The following is a 19,715-nucleotide window of genomic DNA, read 5'->3' as shown; positions in this document are numbered from 1 at the left end:
CCTCTTTTCTGCATGCACCCAATATAATTTCCTTTCTTCTTCTTCTTTTTTTTTCCCATCCTTCCCTTTTACAGTCGGTCAGTAAGCAAAGGTCGGCTCGAAATTGGGATCAAATAATCCGCCATGGGCCTATCGCAGCGGTTTCAGAATCTCATCGTGGACTCTTCCTACGCGGGCGCCCAATGGCTGCGCTCCATCGACCTGACGCGCCATCTGTTCGGCAACACAGCAGCAGCAGCACCGGCTGCTGACTCCTATAATCCGAAGAATAAACGGGGCTTAAGGATACAAATGGAGAGGATTCGGTTTCCCAGACCGATGTTGAGGTTGAAATGCACATATATGCCCTATCATCAGCGTAATATCGACTGCTTCCCCCTTGCAGATCGCAAGGTGGTAATGGTGGACCACATTGGGATCACACGCCTCTGTGACGTTGATGCCCGCAGCGTGATGGCTATGCCAAACATCCACAAGCCCAAGTCAGATCCCATCTCTCTCTTCGTCCCCAGCAGCAGCGGCGGTGGCAGCCTCTATGTCATGGAGAGATATCCCGACTCGGAGGACGGCACGCAGCTGAGGTTGTGTTCTTGAGTTCAAGTTACCAACCTCACTCTCTCGGTTACCGCGTGTGTGCTTCCTAAACTGCTAAACGGTGCATGTTTTGAAAAAAAAAATCTAAAGAAAAGTTATTTTAAAAAATCATATTAATCCATTTTTAAGTTTTATAAGCTAATAAGTAATTAACCACGTACTAATCTATTGCTCTGTTTTCCGTGTCAGATACAGTAATCAGTTTGAGGCCTTTGTTTGGGGCAAGTCCTTTTGCCACTGCCACCTCCTCCCACCACCGCCATTCGTCCACTTTAATAGCAGTGGGGTATGAGGAAACTAGATAGAGTTACAGTCCCCCTCCCATCTACATATGCAGTGGGGTCTAAGGAAACTAGATAGAGTTACAGTCCCCCTCTTATCTACATATGGTAAAAAAATTTAGTGGGGTCAAATTTAGTGAGGTCTGAGGAAACTAGATAGAGTTACAGTCCCCCTCCCATCTACATATCCTAAAAAAAATAGGAAACTAGATAGAGGTACATTCCCCCTCTCATCTACATATGGTAAAAAAAATTTAGTGGGGTCAAATTTAGTGTGGTCTGAGGAAACTAGATAGAGTTACAGTCCCCCTCCCATCTACACATATGGTAAAAAAATTAGTGGGGTTTTCGTGGGGTCTCTTATAGTCTCCCCACTAGTAGTGGGGGAGTCCCCTCTCATCTACATATGATAAAAAAGTTTAGTGGGGTCTTCATGGGGTCTCTCATAGTCTTCATGCTAGTAGTGGGGCTCGAGACCCCGCCGCCCCCATGCTGGATCCACCCACTGGGACGACCGGTCGTCCCAAGATCACATCCTACGCATGCGTAGTCGGCTCTGACATCTACATATCCACCCGTGGCAATGACTCCTACTGCTTGGACACGGAGATGAACACATGGCTGCAGCTTGCCAAGGAGATGCCGCTGCCATTCTTCTCTGGCAAGCTTGAGTACGTGCCCGAGCTCAAGCTCTGGTTTGGCCTCTCTGCTGAGCCCAGCCGCCGCCTGCTGGCTGCTGCTGATCTGATCTCCTCTGACTCCCAGCCACAACTTATAGGCGACTGGAATGAATTTGCCCCACCTGAGGGATGGCTGGAATATCAAGAACCGCAGCTTGTCAACCTCGGCTCCGCCAGGTTCTGCATTTCAAGGTTCTTCCATATTAGGTCCATGGATAATGATAATGAAGTAATTGACAGTGTTGTAGTCTTCACTGGTGTGGAGGTGATGCCAGTTGGGCACAATGGCGATGGTAATGGGAAGGTTAAACTTCGAATGGAAAAGCACAAGTCAAGATGTTGCGTGTCTGGTAGCACCATGATCTGTTCTATCTTCTGAATAATCCTGGGGCTTTTGCTTTCAAGACTCTTGTACCCATAATGCATGTGATAGACAACTCAGAATCTTATCGTATGTTTTTTTTTGTGCTTTGGTGTACAGTTTCAGGTATTATGTATTGTCACCTGCATCTTGTCGCCTGCTTTGGAAACGAACTATCTCCTTTAAATCCTCTTCGGTTTCATCTTCAACTCCGAATATCTTTGCCGAAATTTGGTGTTAACACTGTGCCTCCTCATCTTGCTGGCCATCTCGTTGCCGTCTGCTGTCGTACTCACCTGGTCGGCGCGTCGCCGGAGCTCGACCATCCTCGTTGTCTCTCGTAGCTACTCATCGCTCGTCACCTCAGTCGCCCAACCGGGTGGTGCGGGCCCCGCTCATCCGTCGGGTCCCCTACGAGGCTAGGGACGGGTGATGTTTCCTACCCGACAACCTCTGCGGGGCCGGGGGGAGAAGTCGCGGAGCGGAGGCGGGCGTGTTTCAGCCTAACCTACTCCTGACCCGCCTCGTTGCCTAGACCCGCCCGATGGCTGCGGTCTAGGTTCTTTATAAATTAGGCTATAGTTTCCTATTTCTTACTCTAGGAGTTAAATTTGGGTTTAACACAGATTGTAGAGATGGTATTTCTTGATTTGAGAAAAAAGGACTACATATCTTGCAAGCGTCCGTGAAACAAATGGCTATGCAGTTCCTTGCTAATTATAGATGAAAGTTGTTTTCTCTATCTTTTAGATTGGTGTTTTAACTAGTTCTCTTATTTTTAATCAAGTTGTGATCTTATATGTCGTAGTCTTCGACATGTAACCTTATAATAATTAGCTGTAACTTTTTTTTTAAAAATTACACGGTACAACGCAGACACTCACAACGCACGCACACACGAATTCTATTATTGAAAAACAAAATGGATTGTTTTGCCTTAGCACACGGTGTGGTTGCAAGTGATGTTTTGTCGTACAGACACCGTGACAAGTTTCGACGAGAGAAAAAAATTGTACCGTCACTGAAATATTTTTCTCCTGCACTTTGCATAACTTATAAAGCCAATGTGTTTACATAAGTAGTTAATTATGCATAGAATTTTGTTTGCTATTTCCTCTTTTTTAATAGATGGCGTTGTTAACTTTTAAAAATATGTTTGATTATTTGTCTTGTTCAAAAACTTTATGTAAATGCATGAGATGTAAATCATGCTTATAAAATACTAGTAAAACACATGGTGGGAGGCCACTGCCAACTTGAAGGAAGCTCAAAGAAAGCAATCTGCGCGCTAACTCTCCTGGTCAATTGGGAAATCTGGAATGAAAGAAACTGTATAATCTTCCAGCATAGGAGCTATCATCGGGAAGCCTACTGGCTAAAATCAAAGAGGAGGCCAAGACGTGGTCATTGGCCGGGGCGAGGTATCTTGGTAGCTGGCTAGATTTTTAATTTCTTAGCTCGACTGAACCGAAGGTCTGAAGCTGTGTTTCCTTTTATACTTGTAAAGTTTTCTTCATTCTTTATTCAATGAAATTGGCAGTTTGCCGATTCGTTAAAAAAAAAGCACATGGTGCCATCGTCCTGCAGGTTGAGTGTGCGGTGTGCCCTTGACCAGCTCCTCCCATCATCTGGAAATCATACCTGTGCTCACGAGGGAGAGAAACCCAGCTGGATGAAGGTGGCGATGTGGCCGGGTGTCCTCCGAAACCCTCGCCGTTGCTGCCGGTGGAGTGTCCTCCGGAGCACCTCGCCGGTTGGCCACCAAGCAGGTAGCCACCGTTCGCCAGTGCCTCCATCCGCTGCCGAAAGAAGGAACTGCATAGAAGAGGAACCAAAGAATCAAGAACCAAAGAAAAGAAAAAGAAAATCAAGAACCAAAGAATCCGTTGCTAGTTGCTACGATGTGAACCACAGTACCAGTCTTGGGGGGAGTTGGAGACAAGAGGAGGACTGAAGGAGCACGCCCAGCTGCCGCCGCCTCAAAACGCGGTGGAGCACACCGCGAAGTCGAAGCTGTCACCGCCGCCGCCTCCGCCGGGAGCCACCGCCGCCACCTCGATCCGTGATGGAGCCGCGCCGCCACCGCTGCCGCCTCCGCCGGGAGCCACCGCCGCCGGCTCGATCCGCGATGGAGCCGCACCGTCTCAGGCCGGGAGCCCTAAAGCCGCCGCCGCCATGCGAACGCGAGCAAGCAGAGCGCTCGAACAAGGCCGACCCAAAAACCCCTAGGGTCAACTGACTCCTGGACCCATTGTCACCTAAGAAAATATGGGCCGGCCCGAAAACCTATTGGTGCCACAAATTTAGGTTCAGGCCACGGAACTAACGGGTCGACCCGCCCCACTTGCAGGCTGAAGTGTGCCCTTGACCAGCTCCTCCCATCATCTGAGCTCCGGTCGTCAGATCCGTGTGGAGTCATCGTCCTGTAGGCTCGATGTTCTGAAGCACAAAGGGCAAAATGGGCTTTCTCATAAGAATTTGTTTCCACGGCTGTAAAAAAAAATAGAGGACAATTTACAGGTCAGAATTGAAATCACCAAACTTAAACAGTTAAGCTTTTCCAATCTGAGAGCAGAATACAGCAAAGGCCAATTTAATGGAACCACTCATCCATACAGGCCAATTTTAATTTGAACCATAGCTGAATTCACGAAGTTGAAAAATACAATCACATGTGAGGACCCCACATGTCATTCTCACATGCAATCCTATTTTATAACTCGCAGATTTTCCAGGCTGGTACTTTCCTAATTTTCTCCATGAAGTAATATTTACAGCTAACAACACACACGCATATATGTTTTACTACTACCTAATTTTGTCCAAGCCTCTTGCGCTGCATTCCTGAGATTGTTCGTTTCTTACATCTCCTCTGAGCATCATCAGATCCCTGGGAGAGTCTGCTTCATGTTCATAGCACCAGAGTGTTGGGCCAAATGAGCACCACCTTGTTCGACCAGAATCCCAGTGAGAAGGTGTTCCTTTGCACAACTGCATTTTGACCAATCTTCCTATCTGCGGCGGGGCTTGTTCCTGCCGCACATGTTGCATGAGTTCGTAGAGGACGGGTTGATGAAAGTGCAGCGGTCGCATGGCCATCTGTCGCCTGAGCGCTCCTGCGATGTTCTCGCCACCTTACTCCGCCCTGACTTCCCCTTGGTGTTGGTGGGAGGCTTCTTGGAGCTGGAGGTACTGACTGAAGCTGATTGGTCTGTAGCGCGGACATCCTGCAGACCCGCTTCCAGTGTTTGAACAAGGTTCTCGAAGTAGTTGCGGGTTACGCTGCAATGAAATATTTAGCTTAGATCATGTTCTCAAAAAGGCTTAGTTGCTGTACATACTCATAAACATGCAAGTCTTATAGTGAATAAAATGATCAAGCAAATTTGGCACTGCATAGTGACATATTGAGCAGTTCATGGATATTTGGAAAATATACATTTGCATCATGCATGAAGCAAGCGACACTGCAAGGATAACAGTGATGGTTGGAGCAAGCGTGTGCCCTTCAGATCCAAGTAAATTACAAAATTAACGGCAAATACATTCACAAAAATTCACTGAAGTGATGATGAGTGAAGATATCTCTGCAATACCTTGTTAGACCAGAAAGCTTCACACGAAATTCACCGAAGTCTTGCAATGAAAGAGAAGGTTGAGTGGAATCCGCTGTAGGTAAAAATTCACGCATATCCTTCTCGGCACATTTATGAAGACGCTCCAAACCAGACTCAGCTTCACCTATAAATTTTAAAACATGTACAGCCGTCAAGTATGCATAAGCGCCTACTTGGCAAGGCAGAAATTATCTACTACCTTGGAGGTACACAAAAAAATCACTCTTCGCTTTGTTGTGTAGATAGTACCCATAAGCATATGTCCATTTCAGCACTCGCCTGCATTCTATGATCTGTCACAACGAATAATGAACATGTAAATTACATAAACAGTCAATGGGCAATAGAAAATGATTTATAATATCTAACCTGTGACCAAGCTTCAGGTATGAACTTTAGTTGGGTCTCTGGTATACCAACAACATCACTTAACTTTGTAAGCTATACACATGAGAAAATAGTCAAACGCAAAACTGAAACATCACAGAAGTCCAAACTAAAAGTATTTACAACTGATAAAAGGACTGCCAAAACAGTGAATTTTGCTACAAGTATTAATAAAATCAAACTTCTGCTATGACCCACAAATGCTGTACACATGGTCCAATGTAAAACTTACATCTTCATTTTCAACTTTTTGCAGATCTGCTTGTGCTTTCTGCCTTGACTGCCAACAGGGAAAAGAAAACAGAAAATGTATCATACATAAAAGTACAGCTAAAATGTAAATTTATGGCAGACCCTTCACATTATGTATGCGAAAATTGAATGGAAATATACAGCATTGTGGAAAATTGTTATGAAAGTATGCGAAAGATAAATATAAAATAAAGCACTGTGTATGTGTTTACCACTCATAATATTGGATGGTAAATATAAAATGAAAAGTAAGTAGACAACTGATTTGCCAAGGACATTAGTTCCAGACGCTGTACTTTGCAGCAGCAACATGAAATTAGATCCTTACAGTCAGCAAAACTAAAAGTCTCCAACCTAATGAGCTTACTATACACATTACATGGTCCATATGAAAATCAAAAGGGCATATAGAAGCATGAATACCATAAAAAATCAGATAAAGACTATGTAAAGTGACACTGGATCCTAGACATACTGTTTGATTGGACGCCCAGCGCTCATAATAATGCATGTATCTCTCAAGCGAATTTTTAGCTCTCTCTCTCCTTGCTTCAGCCTCATCATACTGAAACATGAGGAAAACATTACAAGAGATTATTGGCATGAAGGAAAACAAATAAATTAAATACACAGCAAAGTAGTATAAAAGACTAGAGCAAACACATGAATAGGTAGCAATAGAAAAGCTTATTCTAGCAAGGTAAAAATCACGATTCTTCTTGCACAATACAGTATCCAAGATGAAATATACCATGCCTCCCATCTTTGCTGATTGATAACGATTGCAAGCATAAAAGCCACCAGTCCCATATCCATGATCTGACCATGCACCTAGGCATAACCTGCAACCATGGAAAATCAGACCAAAGATAAACAATTTCAATGCAAAATGTACACAATCACCATCAAAACAAATATGCCGAGAGGGAAGCTTACCAGCAAAACTCAAATTTACAAGGAGGAGTGCATGTCATATGCATGCATCCCTGATTCTTCTCTATAGGTCGTTTGCATTTCGGACAGGGCTTAGAATTAGCTAATATCCTGGGGAAGAAAACAACACTTGAGAAACAGCTTCCAGTTTTTCCTTATGAACTTAGGAAATTAAAAAGAAAAAAAGTATTTTACACAAGAAATATTCAAGATGGAAAGAATAAAGTACAAGACATACTATCAAATACAAGAATGAAAAGGAAATTATGTGTGCGACAAACCAATTCATGTTTTCAGATTCTGCGCTGTTCTTTAGTATCCACTTTGAGACTGTGTCACAGCTAACTGGCCGATGAGCTTCCTCTGCACACTGCATTTACCAAAGATTTAACTGGTAATATCAAACAATCAATCTGAAAGGTATACAAGTAAATAAATAAATAAAGAAATACCGACATTCCAGCAAAAACTGAATTTGCATTTGCATGAGACATCATAGTTACCATCACCAAGAAACTCAACTGCACAGGTACAATCAGGAGCTGGACACCATTTTATCTGCAGGAATTAATTTTTATTACTTCAGAAATATGTTTTTTTGAAAACCATTTGGGGTGACACTTGGCATAAATATAAGCAAGTATATACCAACTATATAGTAAATAGTAAATAGTACTACTATCTGATGGGCAATACAGTAAGGTTTAATAAACATAATTGGGAGAAAGATAATGTGAACCATTATGAGCGCTGAGTACTTTAAAGAATTACCTTCTTGTTAACTCCAATATATGACCATAATACAAATCGTGCATACTTTACTTTATCCTCATCTTTCGTCAGACTATTAATCATATCTTCAAGAACGATTGCATCACAAGATGGTTCAGGGCACTGCAACACCAAACACCCTGGACCATCATTTACTGCAGCACTAATATACCCTGAAAATTTACCTCATTTTAGCACCATAAATTTCAGAATTCTTTTAAGAACAAGAATGCTACAAACTACTGAAAGTGAGAACAACAAAGTCATCTATCAATTTGTTATAGTTACAATAGCAATCAATTCGTAATTTTACAAGTAAAATAACAAAATCTTGAAGTCACAAAGAACTTATAATGTAAAAATGAGTGATGGAGAGAGAGAGAGAGAGAGAGAGAGAGAGAGAGAGAGAGAGAGACAGATAGACCTTCCCAACATTCATGACAATAGAAATGGGAACAACCAGCACAGCTCATTGCATTTGCAGCACATCCTTCAAAACATATTCCACAAGTTAGCTGCAACCAAAGAAACAAATAGAAATTACAACAAGCAGTTAACTACATTAGTCACCAATTCAAACCAGATATGATACAATATGATAAAAAAAAACCCAATGAAGCTCCATATCTTTTAGGAATGTAATTCTACCTCAGGACAGTCAGGAACATGAACAACATTTGATGGCAAGCCAACAGAACGGCGGACATTTTCTTCATCTGCAAACCAGTCATCACTTAGCTTGCTAATACTCCTGAACAACAAAATGAAGATACATTGTTAACATAGAAAAGGATCTTCTAGTTTAGCTCAAAAGCATCCTACCTTTGTGGCAGGCCAGCAGTAAGAAAATGCTATTACATATACATATAACTACACAAAGCATTTGCAGTACATCTTGTAAACAAGAGATACATGAGATGGGCTTCTCAAATTCACTACAACGGAAATAAAACAGTAGAGTGTGTTCAGAAAGGACGAGCTGCTGGAGCGGCGGCACTGACCATTTGTAGTGACGAAGGAGGACGCATGCTGATTCCCTTGGAACTGAAAATATTGCAGACACACGGCTTATCATTTCCTCTTGTCGCTCGCGTATATCATCTTCGGTCAACACAACATATCTCTGTTCATAAGAAAATGAACACAGAAGAGGCCCATTTGAGATTTTGAGTTAGTTCTGACACCAAGTATACAAGAATTAAGAATAGAGAAACAGAAAGGCAGGGCAGCATGAACAAAAGGACCAAAACACAATTACGTTAATGACATACAATGCAGAGAAGGAAAATAGCAGTCTCAAACTCTCAATCTGTAGAGTAAACAACCATCCAAGCTATCGAAACAATTTATGAAGAGAAAACATCATATCTATAATCTATTGAGATCTTGGTAAATGTTTTGCTATTTTTTTCCCCGAAGGATGAAACGTTTTGCTATCTGTAAAGCAGAGAAGCCATGAACAAATTTCGCTGCGACTCTAAGCACACCACCATCGCATTGCACCTGTTGCCCAGAAATTCTATCAAATGACCACAGAATACGCGAGGGTTTCTGATCCCAAAACCGATCGTCATCAAAGACACTAATCACCATCACCATACAAGCATAAACCACTCGTACATCGCATTGCACCTGTCGCTCAGAACGTCGAATTACCACAGAACACGCAGGATTCTCGCACCCAAAACCGAATCAGCATCAAAGCCACAAATCACCATCACCACAACAGCAGCGCCACTCGCTATCCAGAAATCCGAAAAGGGGGGGCCTCTCTCATTTGAACGACGGAACGAAACACGCAAGGGCATTGATCGCAATTCACAGACAGCACCTGCTCGCGCGTGGAGACGACCTCGTCGGCCTCACAGCCCTCGTCGCTCCCGCCGCCCCCGAACTCCTCATCCTCGTCGCTCCCGCTCCCGCCGCCGCTACACTCCCCGTCGCTGCAGTAGTAGTAGTACTCCTCGTCGTCGAGCAGCTCGTCTTCGTCGGAGCCCATCCCGGGGCGATCCGCCGTCGAGATCGGGCGGCGGGTGGGGGAAGCGGGAGGAGGGGATGAGAGCGCCGCGCCGCGCAGCCGCGAGACGGCGAGAGAAGCGAAGCGCGGAAGAGCGGTGGTGGGGTTCCTTTTGTTTTGGAAGGCGAAGGAAGCGGTGGTTAAGTGGACTAGTGTTGGAAAATGGAAACGGGGTGATGTGATTCACGCGTGCGTGTGAGCTGCTTTTTTTTTTTCTTGGCTGTGATTTTCGAGTTATTTGTATCGTGGCGCGTGAAAGATTTTTTTTTCTTGGAAAAATGTACACTTATTTTCAAACATTTTTTGTTCCAGTGGTACACGTTTTATGCTTAAAAGGATATAAAAAACAGGAGCATTGTTTTTACGAACAAAGTCAAAAAAGAAAATGATGCGAAGAGTTCTTGTGTAGAGTTTCATGCTCATACGGATTGCTATACACAGATATGAGTGGTCCGTCACATTTTTCTAGATTAACTTAACCCATTTTTTAGTGGAATATATTCTCTTTTGGAATTATCCTATCATACCTAATCTCACAACCAAACATCTATGAAAATGGACTCGACCCAACCAAACTTAGAAAATCCCTCCAACCGAACACATCTTAAATCTTCCCTATAAGGTAATTTCGTGCAAAACACTCTGGCAATGTTTGGCTAATGGGAAATGGAAATGATTTCTCACCCACCAAAAGACATCTTTAAATCCTAACCATTCATTCACCCTATTTCATTTAGTTCTAACCCTTCATTCATTTCCCAATCCCAATCCCACCCTCTATTTTCCATTATCCAAACACACTCTCCTTGTATTCTCGTAAGTTCATTTTCTCTTCCAACTTCCCACCACTATTCAGTTTTCGGCAATTTCTTGTGCCTTATGAGCATTATGGTGAGGTAAATAAGTTGCCCCTGTCACCAAAGATACCTCTCCTTTTGCTTTTGCATACTTCAATTTTTTCTTAGGTACGGCGATAAAACACGACAGCGATCACGTATTACATATAAGGTGTATTAAATCTAATTCCCAACAATAAAGAACAAAGGAGGAAATTCACTCACCATGCGGGAGGTGCATAGGATGTGAGAAATCGATGAGCATGACGAGAATCACTAGAAACAAGACAAATGGGGGAAATTGAAAAGAAAAAGAACTTCTGAAGAATATCTTGTATGAAATTAAGTTGTAGGGAGAGAATGAAAAGACCAGCAACTTATATGGAGTTATTTGGATTTTCCACAATCGCTTAGGCTTACTCTAGGCTTGTTTGTTTAGTCCCAATGACCAAGTGATTGGAGTGGATAAGGGAGTATTAATTCCAGTCCCTCTCAACCTCCTTGGACAAGGGATTAACTGAATAAGGCTTTAATGAAAGAATTTTATAGGTAGGTTTGAACTAAATCATGAATTCTATTAATTCATGTATTCCAAAGTCGAAACTTCAGGTTTAGTAACCCTCACTACACAGGCAACCCAAGGCAAGGACGCCTGAGAAAACTAGATCATATACATGAGTTGAAGCAGCGAACAGGCAGCCAGGGATTCAGGTTAAAACACTAGGAACCCACCATGGACTCGACACCTCTAGTGGCTGTAGTCTCGGCTCTCTGATCTCCTGTTCCTGGAGTGGTTTCCACGGTCGTCTTGATGCCGACGTTCACCGTGGCGAGAATGGCTGCTGCTGTCATGACGCTCCCTGTGATGCCTGTGGTGATGAGACTGATAAGGGCTGAAGCCTGGCTCCACTGAACTTCTTCCTCTTTTGCTGTTATCATCATCCTCCTTGTATGGAGATAATTCTCCAGGCTCTCGGCTTCTTCTCCTCTTACGACGATCACCATCGTCTTCGGTTGGGCTCCGCTTACTGTAGCTGCCGGCCTCTCTGCTGATATATGCTCTTGTCCTCCTCTCGGTTTCTTCTCGCCGGTCATGGCTACCTTTCCGCCTATGGGTGCTGACCGTGCTGTCGTCGTCTTGGGTTGGGCTACAATATCTTCTGTAGTGACTGCTATCAACCCTGTCTTTGGATCTTCTCTTGGGAGGTGACTCTTCCCTGTAGATATCACCGCTTTTTCGTCTTGGTGGTGGGGGAACCTGTGATAGTGGGAGTACAGTGTCACTTCATGGCAGTAAGCAAGCATAATGAAACACTTCCAACTTCATTGGATAGCAAAGTGACTAGAAAGTTCAGTTGTGCCTGCGAGGCTGTGAACAGATACTACTGCATCAAATAAGCTACTAATGCTCCCATCACCCCCATGTGGGTTGAGCTAAACAGTTTGTGCAAAAGTGATGTGACTGTGATTCACATAAGAACATGGTACTTCCTATGCCCTTATCTTCAGGGCAACAGTCTGCTATTCTCACTAGCCAATCGCTCCAAGTTTCAACCTCATATCATTTCCTTATGCTCACTCGTGAATAACACATTTCTTTGTTTCTTACCATGACAGAGGTGAATGCAACAAGTTTTTGTTAAATGATGAAATTTTGAAACCATAAATGACGGTTGCAATAATACTTCATGTAAATAAAAAAAAAGTCAAATAGCCTGTCCCTCTAGAAGTGATGAACTACCTGATAACATGTCATGTATCGCCCTTCAGGTGGTGGTGGGATCCCAAGCCTTTTCAGTTCATCATACGGAATTGGCCTCCTGTGTTTTACAGAAGTACAACATGCTGTTACTTTATGTCTAGAAACTCCAAAGCAACTTCTTCTATGATTCTTTACATGAGAGATATTGGACAGCAACAAGAGTTTGGGTTCATACAAGGGAGCACGAAATGGCCTCTCTCGACCTCCAAATCGAAGCTGGCCAGATTCTTTCTTCCCTCCAAGCCCTCCTCCTATAAAATTATAAATAAAAGTAGTATGAAAACCATCTCAAGTATTTTTAGCTCTGCATAAAACTTCGGCAGAGAACCACACCTGATCTCCTCGGTATCCATCCAGGCATAAGTTGTTGCCTGTAGTAATCTACAAGCACTTCACTGCCATCAATAATGGAATGGTGTGCATCCTATAGACCCAAAAGTAACATGTATTCTTTTATATTTCAAGTGTACTAAGAATTAAGAAGGAAACAAACAGGCAGTAGAAATAAGAACATCATATAACCTCATAGGCACGGCGCATCTCCCTGTCAGTTTCATACTCAACAAATGCGTAGCCACGAGAAGCACCAGTAACTGAAAATCAAGTAATTCGGTTAGTAAAAACTGAATTTGCAAAAGCGAAAAAGGATGAGAAGCTGGCATGTTGCTCCAGTGAAGCACTGCTATTTGCTGCCTACCGACAACTCAATAGCCGCTAAAGGTACAGTTCCAAAATTCAGGACAGCACTTCCCATTTTCTTATATATCAATGCTCCAATGTGTTATCAATACCGCGCAGAATACAACATCAATTTGCATTGGCATAATATAAATTGTATGGATGCTATGTTCAATAACCATTACAATTACAAATGAACCATGCTTCAAAAAGTAAAAGCAACGTTTTCATGAATCACAATGGATAAACTCACCAATATCCCGCACCAGCCGCATGCTCTTCACCCTCCCATATCTGCTCATCTCCTGCTCTCTCACATACACAACGAGAAACAACAACTCCAGCCATGAGAAAACGAGCAAAGCTAATAGTACAACACACACCAAAGGGAATCCGCGCACCTTCCGGAGTGTCTCGTCGTCGGTGTAGCGGGAGAGTCTCCCGACGAACACCGTGCAGTAGGGGTCGCCGGTGGCCTTGGGGTCCCCGAACGGATCATCTGAAAACGAAAATCGGAAACCGAACCCCAACCGAGTCAGTGAGGGAGCTGCGGCGGCGTTCGCGCTCTTCTCCGCGTGGAGCAAAAGGAGGAGGAGGGGGAGGAGAGCACGCACAGAGGCCGGCGGTGGAGCAGAGGAGGGCGCGGAGGACGGCGTTGTCGTGGGGGGCGACGTCGGTGCCGTCGATGCTGCCCGCCTGGATCGGGTGGTACTTCTCCGCGTAGAACACCGCGCTCGCGGCGCCGCCGCCGCCGCCGCTCATCTCGCCGCGGCCGCCGCCGGTGGCGCTTCCCTCCTACGCGACTCGCCGGCCGGGGACGAGCGGGAGGCGCCGGTGGCGGCGGCGGGGAGGAGAACGGGGGTGGCCTGGTCGGAGCAGGGGTCACCCGGTTGCGGTCGAACCATCGACGTGTTTGCGGCGCGGACCGGACCGGATCGGACCGAAGTGTTTGCCATAGAGTACTGCGTACTCATGTGTGTCATTATTGTTGTTGGTCTACTTAAATTCTCTTCACGTGGAGCTTTGTACTTGACTCATTGCGATTTACTCGTAAGAGTTTAGTCTATATGAATCGTTGATTTGTCTATTAATCAATATACTTCCTCCGTTTCACAAGTAATTATACCATTTCCCACATTTATATTGATGTTAATCAATCTAAATATGAATACGGAAAACGTTAAAATGACTTACATTGTGAAACGGAGAGAGTAGTGAAGATTGCCTCACCCTTGTAAGATGCGTTCTCTATTTGGTTGTATCTAGAGACCCTTTTATAAACTATCCAATCAGTTAATGATGACTGAGATACAATCATGTGGATGTTGTAGGGACAAATAGATAAACGAGACCACTTGCTAGAAAAAGAGAACCACACACTATCGGCTAGTTGTTAGTTGTCATGTCGATTCACGTGCATGCTACTGAGGCTAACATACCATTACATTAGTTTTTTTTTATAGAATCTTTTATGATATAGGAATATTTTTTTAGATCGTATATTATTTGTAAGATCCATTTGAACCATCATACTCTATTTAAAATATGTGACAAAATAAGATTAATATTGAATATATTCAAATTATTAAATAAAATGTTTAAATACATTCAATATTGATCTTGTTGTCATATATTTTGATTGGAGTATAATGCTAAAAATAGATCCTAAGATAGAAGTCATCGAAGAAGTTTTTAAAAAAGATAGCACCTACCATTGCATTTTTTTTAAGCTAAAGAAGGATTTATTATGCATGGGATGAAGTGGTCGTTGCTTTAACCAAATCAACAACAGGTCGATATGTAGTTGTGTCCTATATTTACCGGCTGATAAATTTACATTTGCACATTGTGGATTTAGTTCAGCCCAACAATTATCACTATGACATGCAATAAAAATGACAAATCTTTATAGTGGCAAATCATTGATTCCGGTTTCGTTGATGGGCAACTTCAAGTCGCTGTATCCGCATGGCGTACAGGTTATCAATTATCAAAACTTGCATGTTTTAGCTGGTCAACCTCAATTTGTGACGAGCATTTAGCTTCAACTCACATTTGTAGCAAGCCAAAAGCATCCATTCATAACTCACATGTTAACAAAGGGAAGAACCATCATCCTCTCACGTAGGCACACACCAAAAGCATGTCAAGCCATGAACAGTTAGATTTAGAACCTTCCCATGTCACAGTTCAACTCAGAACAAGATTATTCGGTGATCACCACCGCTGGGCAGCTAAACACACAACTTTGCCGACCAACGAAGGCAGCACAGCACTCAGCATAAGCACACATGAAAGGAATGACAAGGAAAGCTCCGAGTGTAAACACCAAAAATCTATTGTAAAGCTCACAGGACCAGTACTTAAACGGCATGGTAACCAATTGGCAAGCATGAAACAGTAACGACAGGCACCGATGAAGAAATTCCATCCCTCTTTACATCCATGTTGAAACTCGGAAGTAAAAGCATAAGCAGTTGAATCTGGAGCTCAGGTCTCAGGAGCAACGGCTGGTGGCGCTGGCGGTTTATGCTGGAGAAGAGGGGAGAGTGCCTTGACCACAATGCTCATGCTTGGTCTAAACTCAGACTCGTATTGCACACAGAGTGCCGCCACCGCTGCGAGCTGCAATAAACAGATGGAAACCATTGGGCTCAAATTTTGGTTACGATGTTGCTTGGCTCCACACAGTGACCATACAAGAGAGTGCTTGTGCATTTAAAGGGAAGGGAGGAGGGAGGCAGACCTTGGCAACCCCTTTTGGGGGATACTCGCCCTTCAGTCTCGGGTCAACGCATTGTTTCACAGTGTCCTCTGTCAAACGAGGTGTTGCCTGCGTACAAAGAAAGTAGTAACAAGAGCTAATCAGAAATATGCAGAGCAGCTTGTACACAACTTAGAATGGTGTGTTACATAACACGATAGAATAGCATCTATGCACAGTGACAGTAAAAATAGTATAGTTTCTCAAAGGACAATAAAATTCTGTTTGGTTTGAAAGCCTTGTTGAATGAAGAATCATTAACGTGCAAAGTCTAGTCTGAGAGATTCTTTGAAGTACCATTCAAAACCTTAACTTCAGTCCATCTGAGCTGGATGACTAGTAATTTGTTATTAAGACCACATTTTTCTTCGTTTTATTCTAGAGTGATCTTATCAACAAAGTAATTCTCCTTTTACCAATAGCTGAGGCAAACAGCTCTCATGTTAAATATTGTAGTAAATTTACAAATAAAATGCTTACCCATGTAACCAGACTCTGCTGACCCCTAGGCATTGTGTGATCTACTGGTTTCCTTCCTGTTAGAAGCTCTAGAAGAACAACTCCAAAACTATATACATCACTTTTCTGAGTCAACTGGCCAGTCATGGCATACCTGCATGGAGTGAGAACAAAGGATACATGACTGAGTGAATGATTAACAAGCATGGTAACAAATAATGGGAACTTCAGTTATTCATAGAACTATTGGTCTTGTTTAGCTATATTTAAGAATTGCCTGGATGCTACAGCCACTCAATCAACAGTACAAAATATTGAAGGCAGAACACTATCATCTTCTAGCAATATATATTACAGAGTAATCTATTATAGCAAAAAAGGTGATTAAATATTTTGCTTGGGAAAAAAAAGAAATGCATAAACTATTCAAGTACTTGAGTAGAGCAATTACTCGGGAGCATGATAGCCGAAGGTTCCAAGGACACGAGTTGAGTGCAAACGAGCAGCCATATCAGGAGACTGATTTGAAGGATTGAAATCTGCAATTTTTGCTTTGTAGTCCTCAAATAGAAGAACATTGCTAGAGCGTATGTCCCGATGGACTATAGAAGGTTGGACCTTCTCATGAAGATATTCTAGCCCTTTAGCAGCATCAATAGCAATTCTCACTCGCTGCATCCAGTCAAGTGCTGGGCCAGGTTGTGCACCAGGGACACCCTTTCTTCCTTATGTATGACAAGGATGTGAAAAACAAAAACAATATCAGAGCACTGCTATATATGAATTATTTTGAGTTATTACAAAAGAAACAGGCAACCAACTTAAACCTTGAAGTATCTATATTATATACACAATTATATTAAAATGCTTGTATGTGTTTAGTGAGATACGATGGCATTTTTTTACCGTAAAGGCATATTTCTCATACCATGCAAAATATCATGCAGAGAACCCATCGTAGCAAATTCGTAGGCCACTAGGCGCTGATTTCCTTCCACACAGTAACCAAGCATTTCCACAAAATTTTCATGTCTTAATCTTGACACAATGGACACCTATGCCAATAGAAATGAAAAGTAAGGTTTAGAGTAAAACCTTATTCCAAACATCGAATAGCAGAATGCATATAATTGGCAAGAGCTGCATATGATTATATAATCATTAACCATACCTGTGTCAAAAAATCATTATCAACCTCAGGTTCTGTTGAAGCATCAAGCTTTTTAACAGCAACTTGCTTTCCGTTGTCTAGAGTAGCATAATACACTCTTCCATATGATCCTTCACCAACTAAAGCCTTTGAACCAAAATTATCAGTCTTCTCTTTCAGTTCATCAAATGATAATTCTGGTACTTCAATGGGAGGAGGTGCTTTTGTGGGATCATCACTTTTGGGAGCAAAACCGTTTCCTGCTAGCCAAATGTTGACAAATAGGTTTAGGTCTCAAAGGCAAAAATACAACAGGATATGAAGCATTCGCGGATATATAATACAAGACCTTGTTTTTAGCATTAAAGAAAATCAAGATAAAAATACTACTACCATGCAAGGAATTGTGCAGTTCAACTGTTAAGGTCATGGGGGAAAAAGAATGGTTCTGACAACTATGCTGAAAATGCACTGACATCTAGTATAGCAACCTTGGACAGACTAAAGTTTAGTTCATATAGAATGAACAATGATGATGTGAACACCTCAGCAATTTTTTCCTCAACTTGACTACTTGGGAGTTGAGACCATACAATACCATAAACTTGAAGATAGCTGCTCAAAAAAGGAAAAAGAATAAGGAGGGGCGCTCAATAAGAAAGATACCTTCTTTCTCCTCTGGGATGTCAGGAAATTCATTTTCGTGTTCACGATATGGTGCGTGAAACTGAGTGCAGCAGAACCAGCGTCGCAACATAATGATGTATCCTTTGTTTCTTCCTCCTTTCTATGCCTTAAGTTCAGAAAAGGAGGAAAAGACAGCACATTAGCACCGATACAGCTAAGAATATTAATACTTCAATGACAAAACTCATAATCAGAACTGAACTGGTCCAAATTAAAAAAAAATCTAGTACTGAAGCACATGGACATTAATCATGGATAGGCAGTGCGATTAAGGGAGAGGGATTGCATCCTCTTCTGCCTATTGCCAACCACCCAAGCAAGTGAACTATCATTTTCATGTTCCATTTTTATGTTCTTTTCTGGGTTTCTGCCGTTCATCCTGTGAACATGGGCAAATTTCACATGCCAATGTCCCAATCAACATCAAGTTTGGTCCTGCATTTATTTTTGTTTCAGTTGTCCCTCAGCTTCATTCACATGGATATTTTACTAACCTACGCATCCTCCTGTCTAATTCTATGCATGGCCAACCAGACTCATCCGTCACACCAATTGAATCATCATGTTCAGTGTCTACCGCTACCTGATGAACCAATGACACAAACCAAAAGGAAATCAGAAACAAGAGGTGGCCTCCGGGAATCAACAAAAACATGACCATATCCTCCACATCCAAGCAAGTCCGTACTACAAAACCTCCAGTGCTAAAACAGCATAACACCACCTCCAAACTTGGAGCTCGATGAGACAAATGACTCACACAAACCACCACCGAAATCCACCCCCGGCGCCACTGCGAGTTCCCCCTAGCTCACGCCGCCGTACGCCACCCAGCCATCATCCCGAGCCACGCCAAAATTGCGCACGCAAAAAAAAAAAAAAAAATTCCCCACAATTCCGCCCGCCTCGACCCGGCAAAAACGCTACCCCGCCGCAGCAGCATTGCGCCACCCCCCAACCACCAATCCAGCACCCCCTAGCCGAAACCGATCAACCCCCATCCCCCACGCATTCATTCCTGAACCTGAGAGAGAAGATGATTTCACCTGAGAGCGCGAAGAAGGCGTCGAACCGGCGGCGCGCGGCGGCGGCGGCGGCGAGGGAGGGAGCTCGAGGAGGTGGAGCGCACGATCGATCGATCGGCGAGGCCGCGGCACGGGGTTGGGGGTGGGGTGGGGGGAAAGGGAGAGAACGGGATTGGGGTAGAGAAGAGACGAGACGAGCTAGTACGAGGGAACGAGACGTCGTGGTGGTGGGGGTTTGGGTGTCTTTGTATTTCGCTTCGCTTCGCGAGAGGGGAAAGACACACCACGCGGACGCGGCGCGAGCGACAGCGGGCGGCGTCACGGCACGGCGTGACGGCGCGGGACGCGCGCACGTATTGGCGTGGCGTGGCGTGTTTTGCCGCCCGCGCGCGAAGGCTGAACTACCAGCGCACCACAGGGGGGCGTCGCGCTGGCTGCACGCCTGTACGGGGGGCTGTACA

At 43.5% G+C, this 19,715-nt stretch overlaps 4 protein-coding genes across 6 annotated transcripts; 1 reads left to right on the top strand and 3 right to left on the bottom strand.

Annotated features, from left to right (window-relative positions):
- Nucleotides 1-123: 123 nt before the first annotated feature.
- LOC127783824 (uncharacterized) lies at nucleotides 124-1,934 on the top strand. Its single transcript, XM_052310977.1, has 3 exons — nucleotides 124-581; nucleotides 790-819; nucleotides 1,325-1,934. Exons 1-3 carry the CDS (start codon nucleotides 124-126, stop codon nucleotides 1,932-1,934), a joined length of 1,098 nt encoding a protein of 365 aa, XP_052166937.1.
- A 2,473-nt stretch (nucleotides 1,935-4,407) lies between these two features.
- Nucleotides 4,408-11,023, bottom strand: LOC127784524 (probable E3 ubiquitin-protein ligase ARI8). Of its 2 annotated transcripts, none has more exons than XM_052311851.1 (15): nucleotides 10,955-11,023; nucleotides 8,878-8,999; nucleotides 8,525-8,627; nucleotides 8,301-8,391; nucleotides 7,877-8,049; nucleotides 7,562-7,663; nucleotides 7,387-7,475; nucleotides 7,109-7,216; nucleotides 6,924-7,014; nucleotides 6,648-6,737; nucleotides 6,153-6,200; nucleotides 5,903-5,974; nucleotides 5,733-5,826; nucleotides 5,513-5,657; nucleotides 4,408-5,198 (listed from the first exon to the last, which is right to left on the bottom strand). In XM_052311851.1, exons 1-15 carry the CDS (start codon nucleotides 10,955-10,957, stop codon nucleotides 4,928-4,930), a joined length of 1,602 nt encoding a protein of 533 aa, XP_052167811.1. In that variant the 5' UTR covers nucleotides 10,958-11,023; the 3' UTR covers nucleotides 4,408-4,927. The 2 variants fall into 2 exon arrangements, with proteins under 2 accessions (XP_052167811.1, XP_052167812.1); XM_052311852.1 differs by lacking the exon at nucleotides 10,955-11,023 and adding an exon at nucleotides 9,708-10,014.
- Nucleotides 11,024-11,283: 260 nt separating this feature from the next.
- LOC127784526 (U11/U12 small nuclear ribonucleoprotein 35 kDa protein) lies at nucleotides 11,284-14,116 on the bottom strand. The gene is made up of 8 exons (XM_052311853.1): nucleotides 13,784-14,116; nucleotides 13,571-13,668; nucleotides 13,423-13,474; nucleotides 13,014-13,084; nucleotides 12,825-12,915; nucleotides 12,667-12,742; nucleotides 12,471-12,549; nucleotides 11,284-11,987 (listed from the first exon to the last, which is right to left on the bottom strand). The coding sequence occupies exons 1-8, from the start codon at nucleotides 13,929-13,931 to the stop codon at nucleotides 11,478-11,480; spliced, it is 1,125 nt and encodes a 374-aa protein (XP_052167813.1). The 5' UTR covers nucleotides 13,932-14,116; the 3' UTR covers nucleotides 11,284-11,477.
- A 1,158-nt stretch (nucleotides 14,117-15,274) lies between these two features.
- On the bottom strand, nucleotides 15,275-19,470 carry LOC127784527 (PTI1-like tyrosine-protein kinase 3). Of its 2 annotated transcripts, none has more exons than XM_052311854.1 (8): nucleotides 19,276-19,470; nucleotides 18,209-18,335; nucleotides 17,564-17,805; nucleotides 17,321-17,447; nucleotides 16,844-17,117; nucleotides 16,414-16,546; nucleotides 15,916-16,002; nucleotides 15,275-15,794 (listed from the first exon to the last, which is right to left on the bottom strand). In XM_052311854.1, the coding sequence occupies exons 2-8, from the start codon at nucleotides 18,297-18,299 to the stop codon at nucleotides 15,660-15,662; spliced, it is 1,089 nt and encodes a 362-aa protein (XP_052167814.1). In that variant the 5' UTR covers nucleotides 18,300-18,335; nucleotides 19,276-19,470; the 3' UTR covers nucleotides 15,275-15,659. The 2 variants fall into 2 exon arrangements, with proteins under 2 accessions (XP_052167814.1, XP_052167815.1); XM_052311855.1 differs by having other exon boundaries at nucleotides 17,564-17,802; nucleotides 19,276-19,469.
- Nucleotides 19,471-19,715: the final 245 nt, after the last annotated feature.

The sequence above is a fragment of the Oryza glaberrima genome, chromosome 9 (assembly GCF_000147395.1).
Source record: "Oryza glaberrima chromosome 9, OglaRS2, whole genome shotgun sequence".
NCBI classification, from domain to species: domain Eukaryota; kingdom Viridiplantae; phylum Streptophyta; class Magnoliopsida; order Poales; family Poaceae; genus Oryza; species Oryza glaberrima.
The sequence above is the reverse complement of the archived record's forward strand: the minus strand, read 5'-3'. Positions and strand labels throughout refer to the sequence as shown.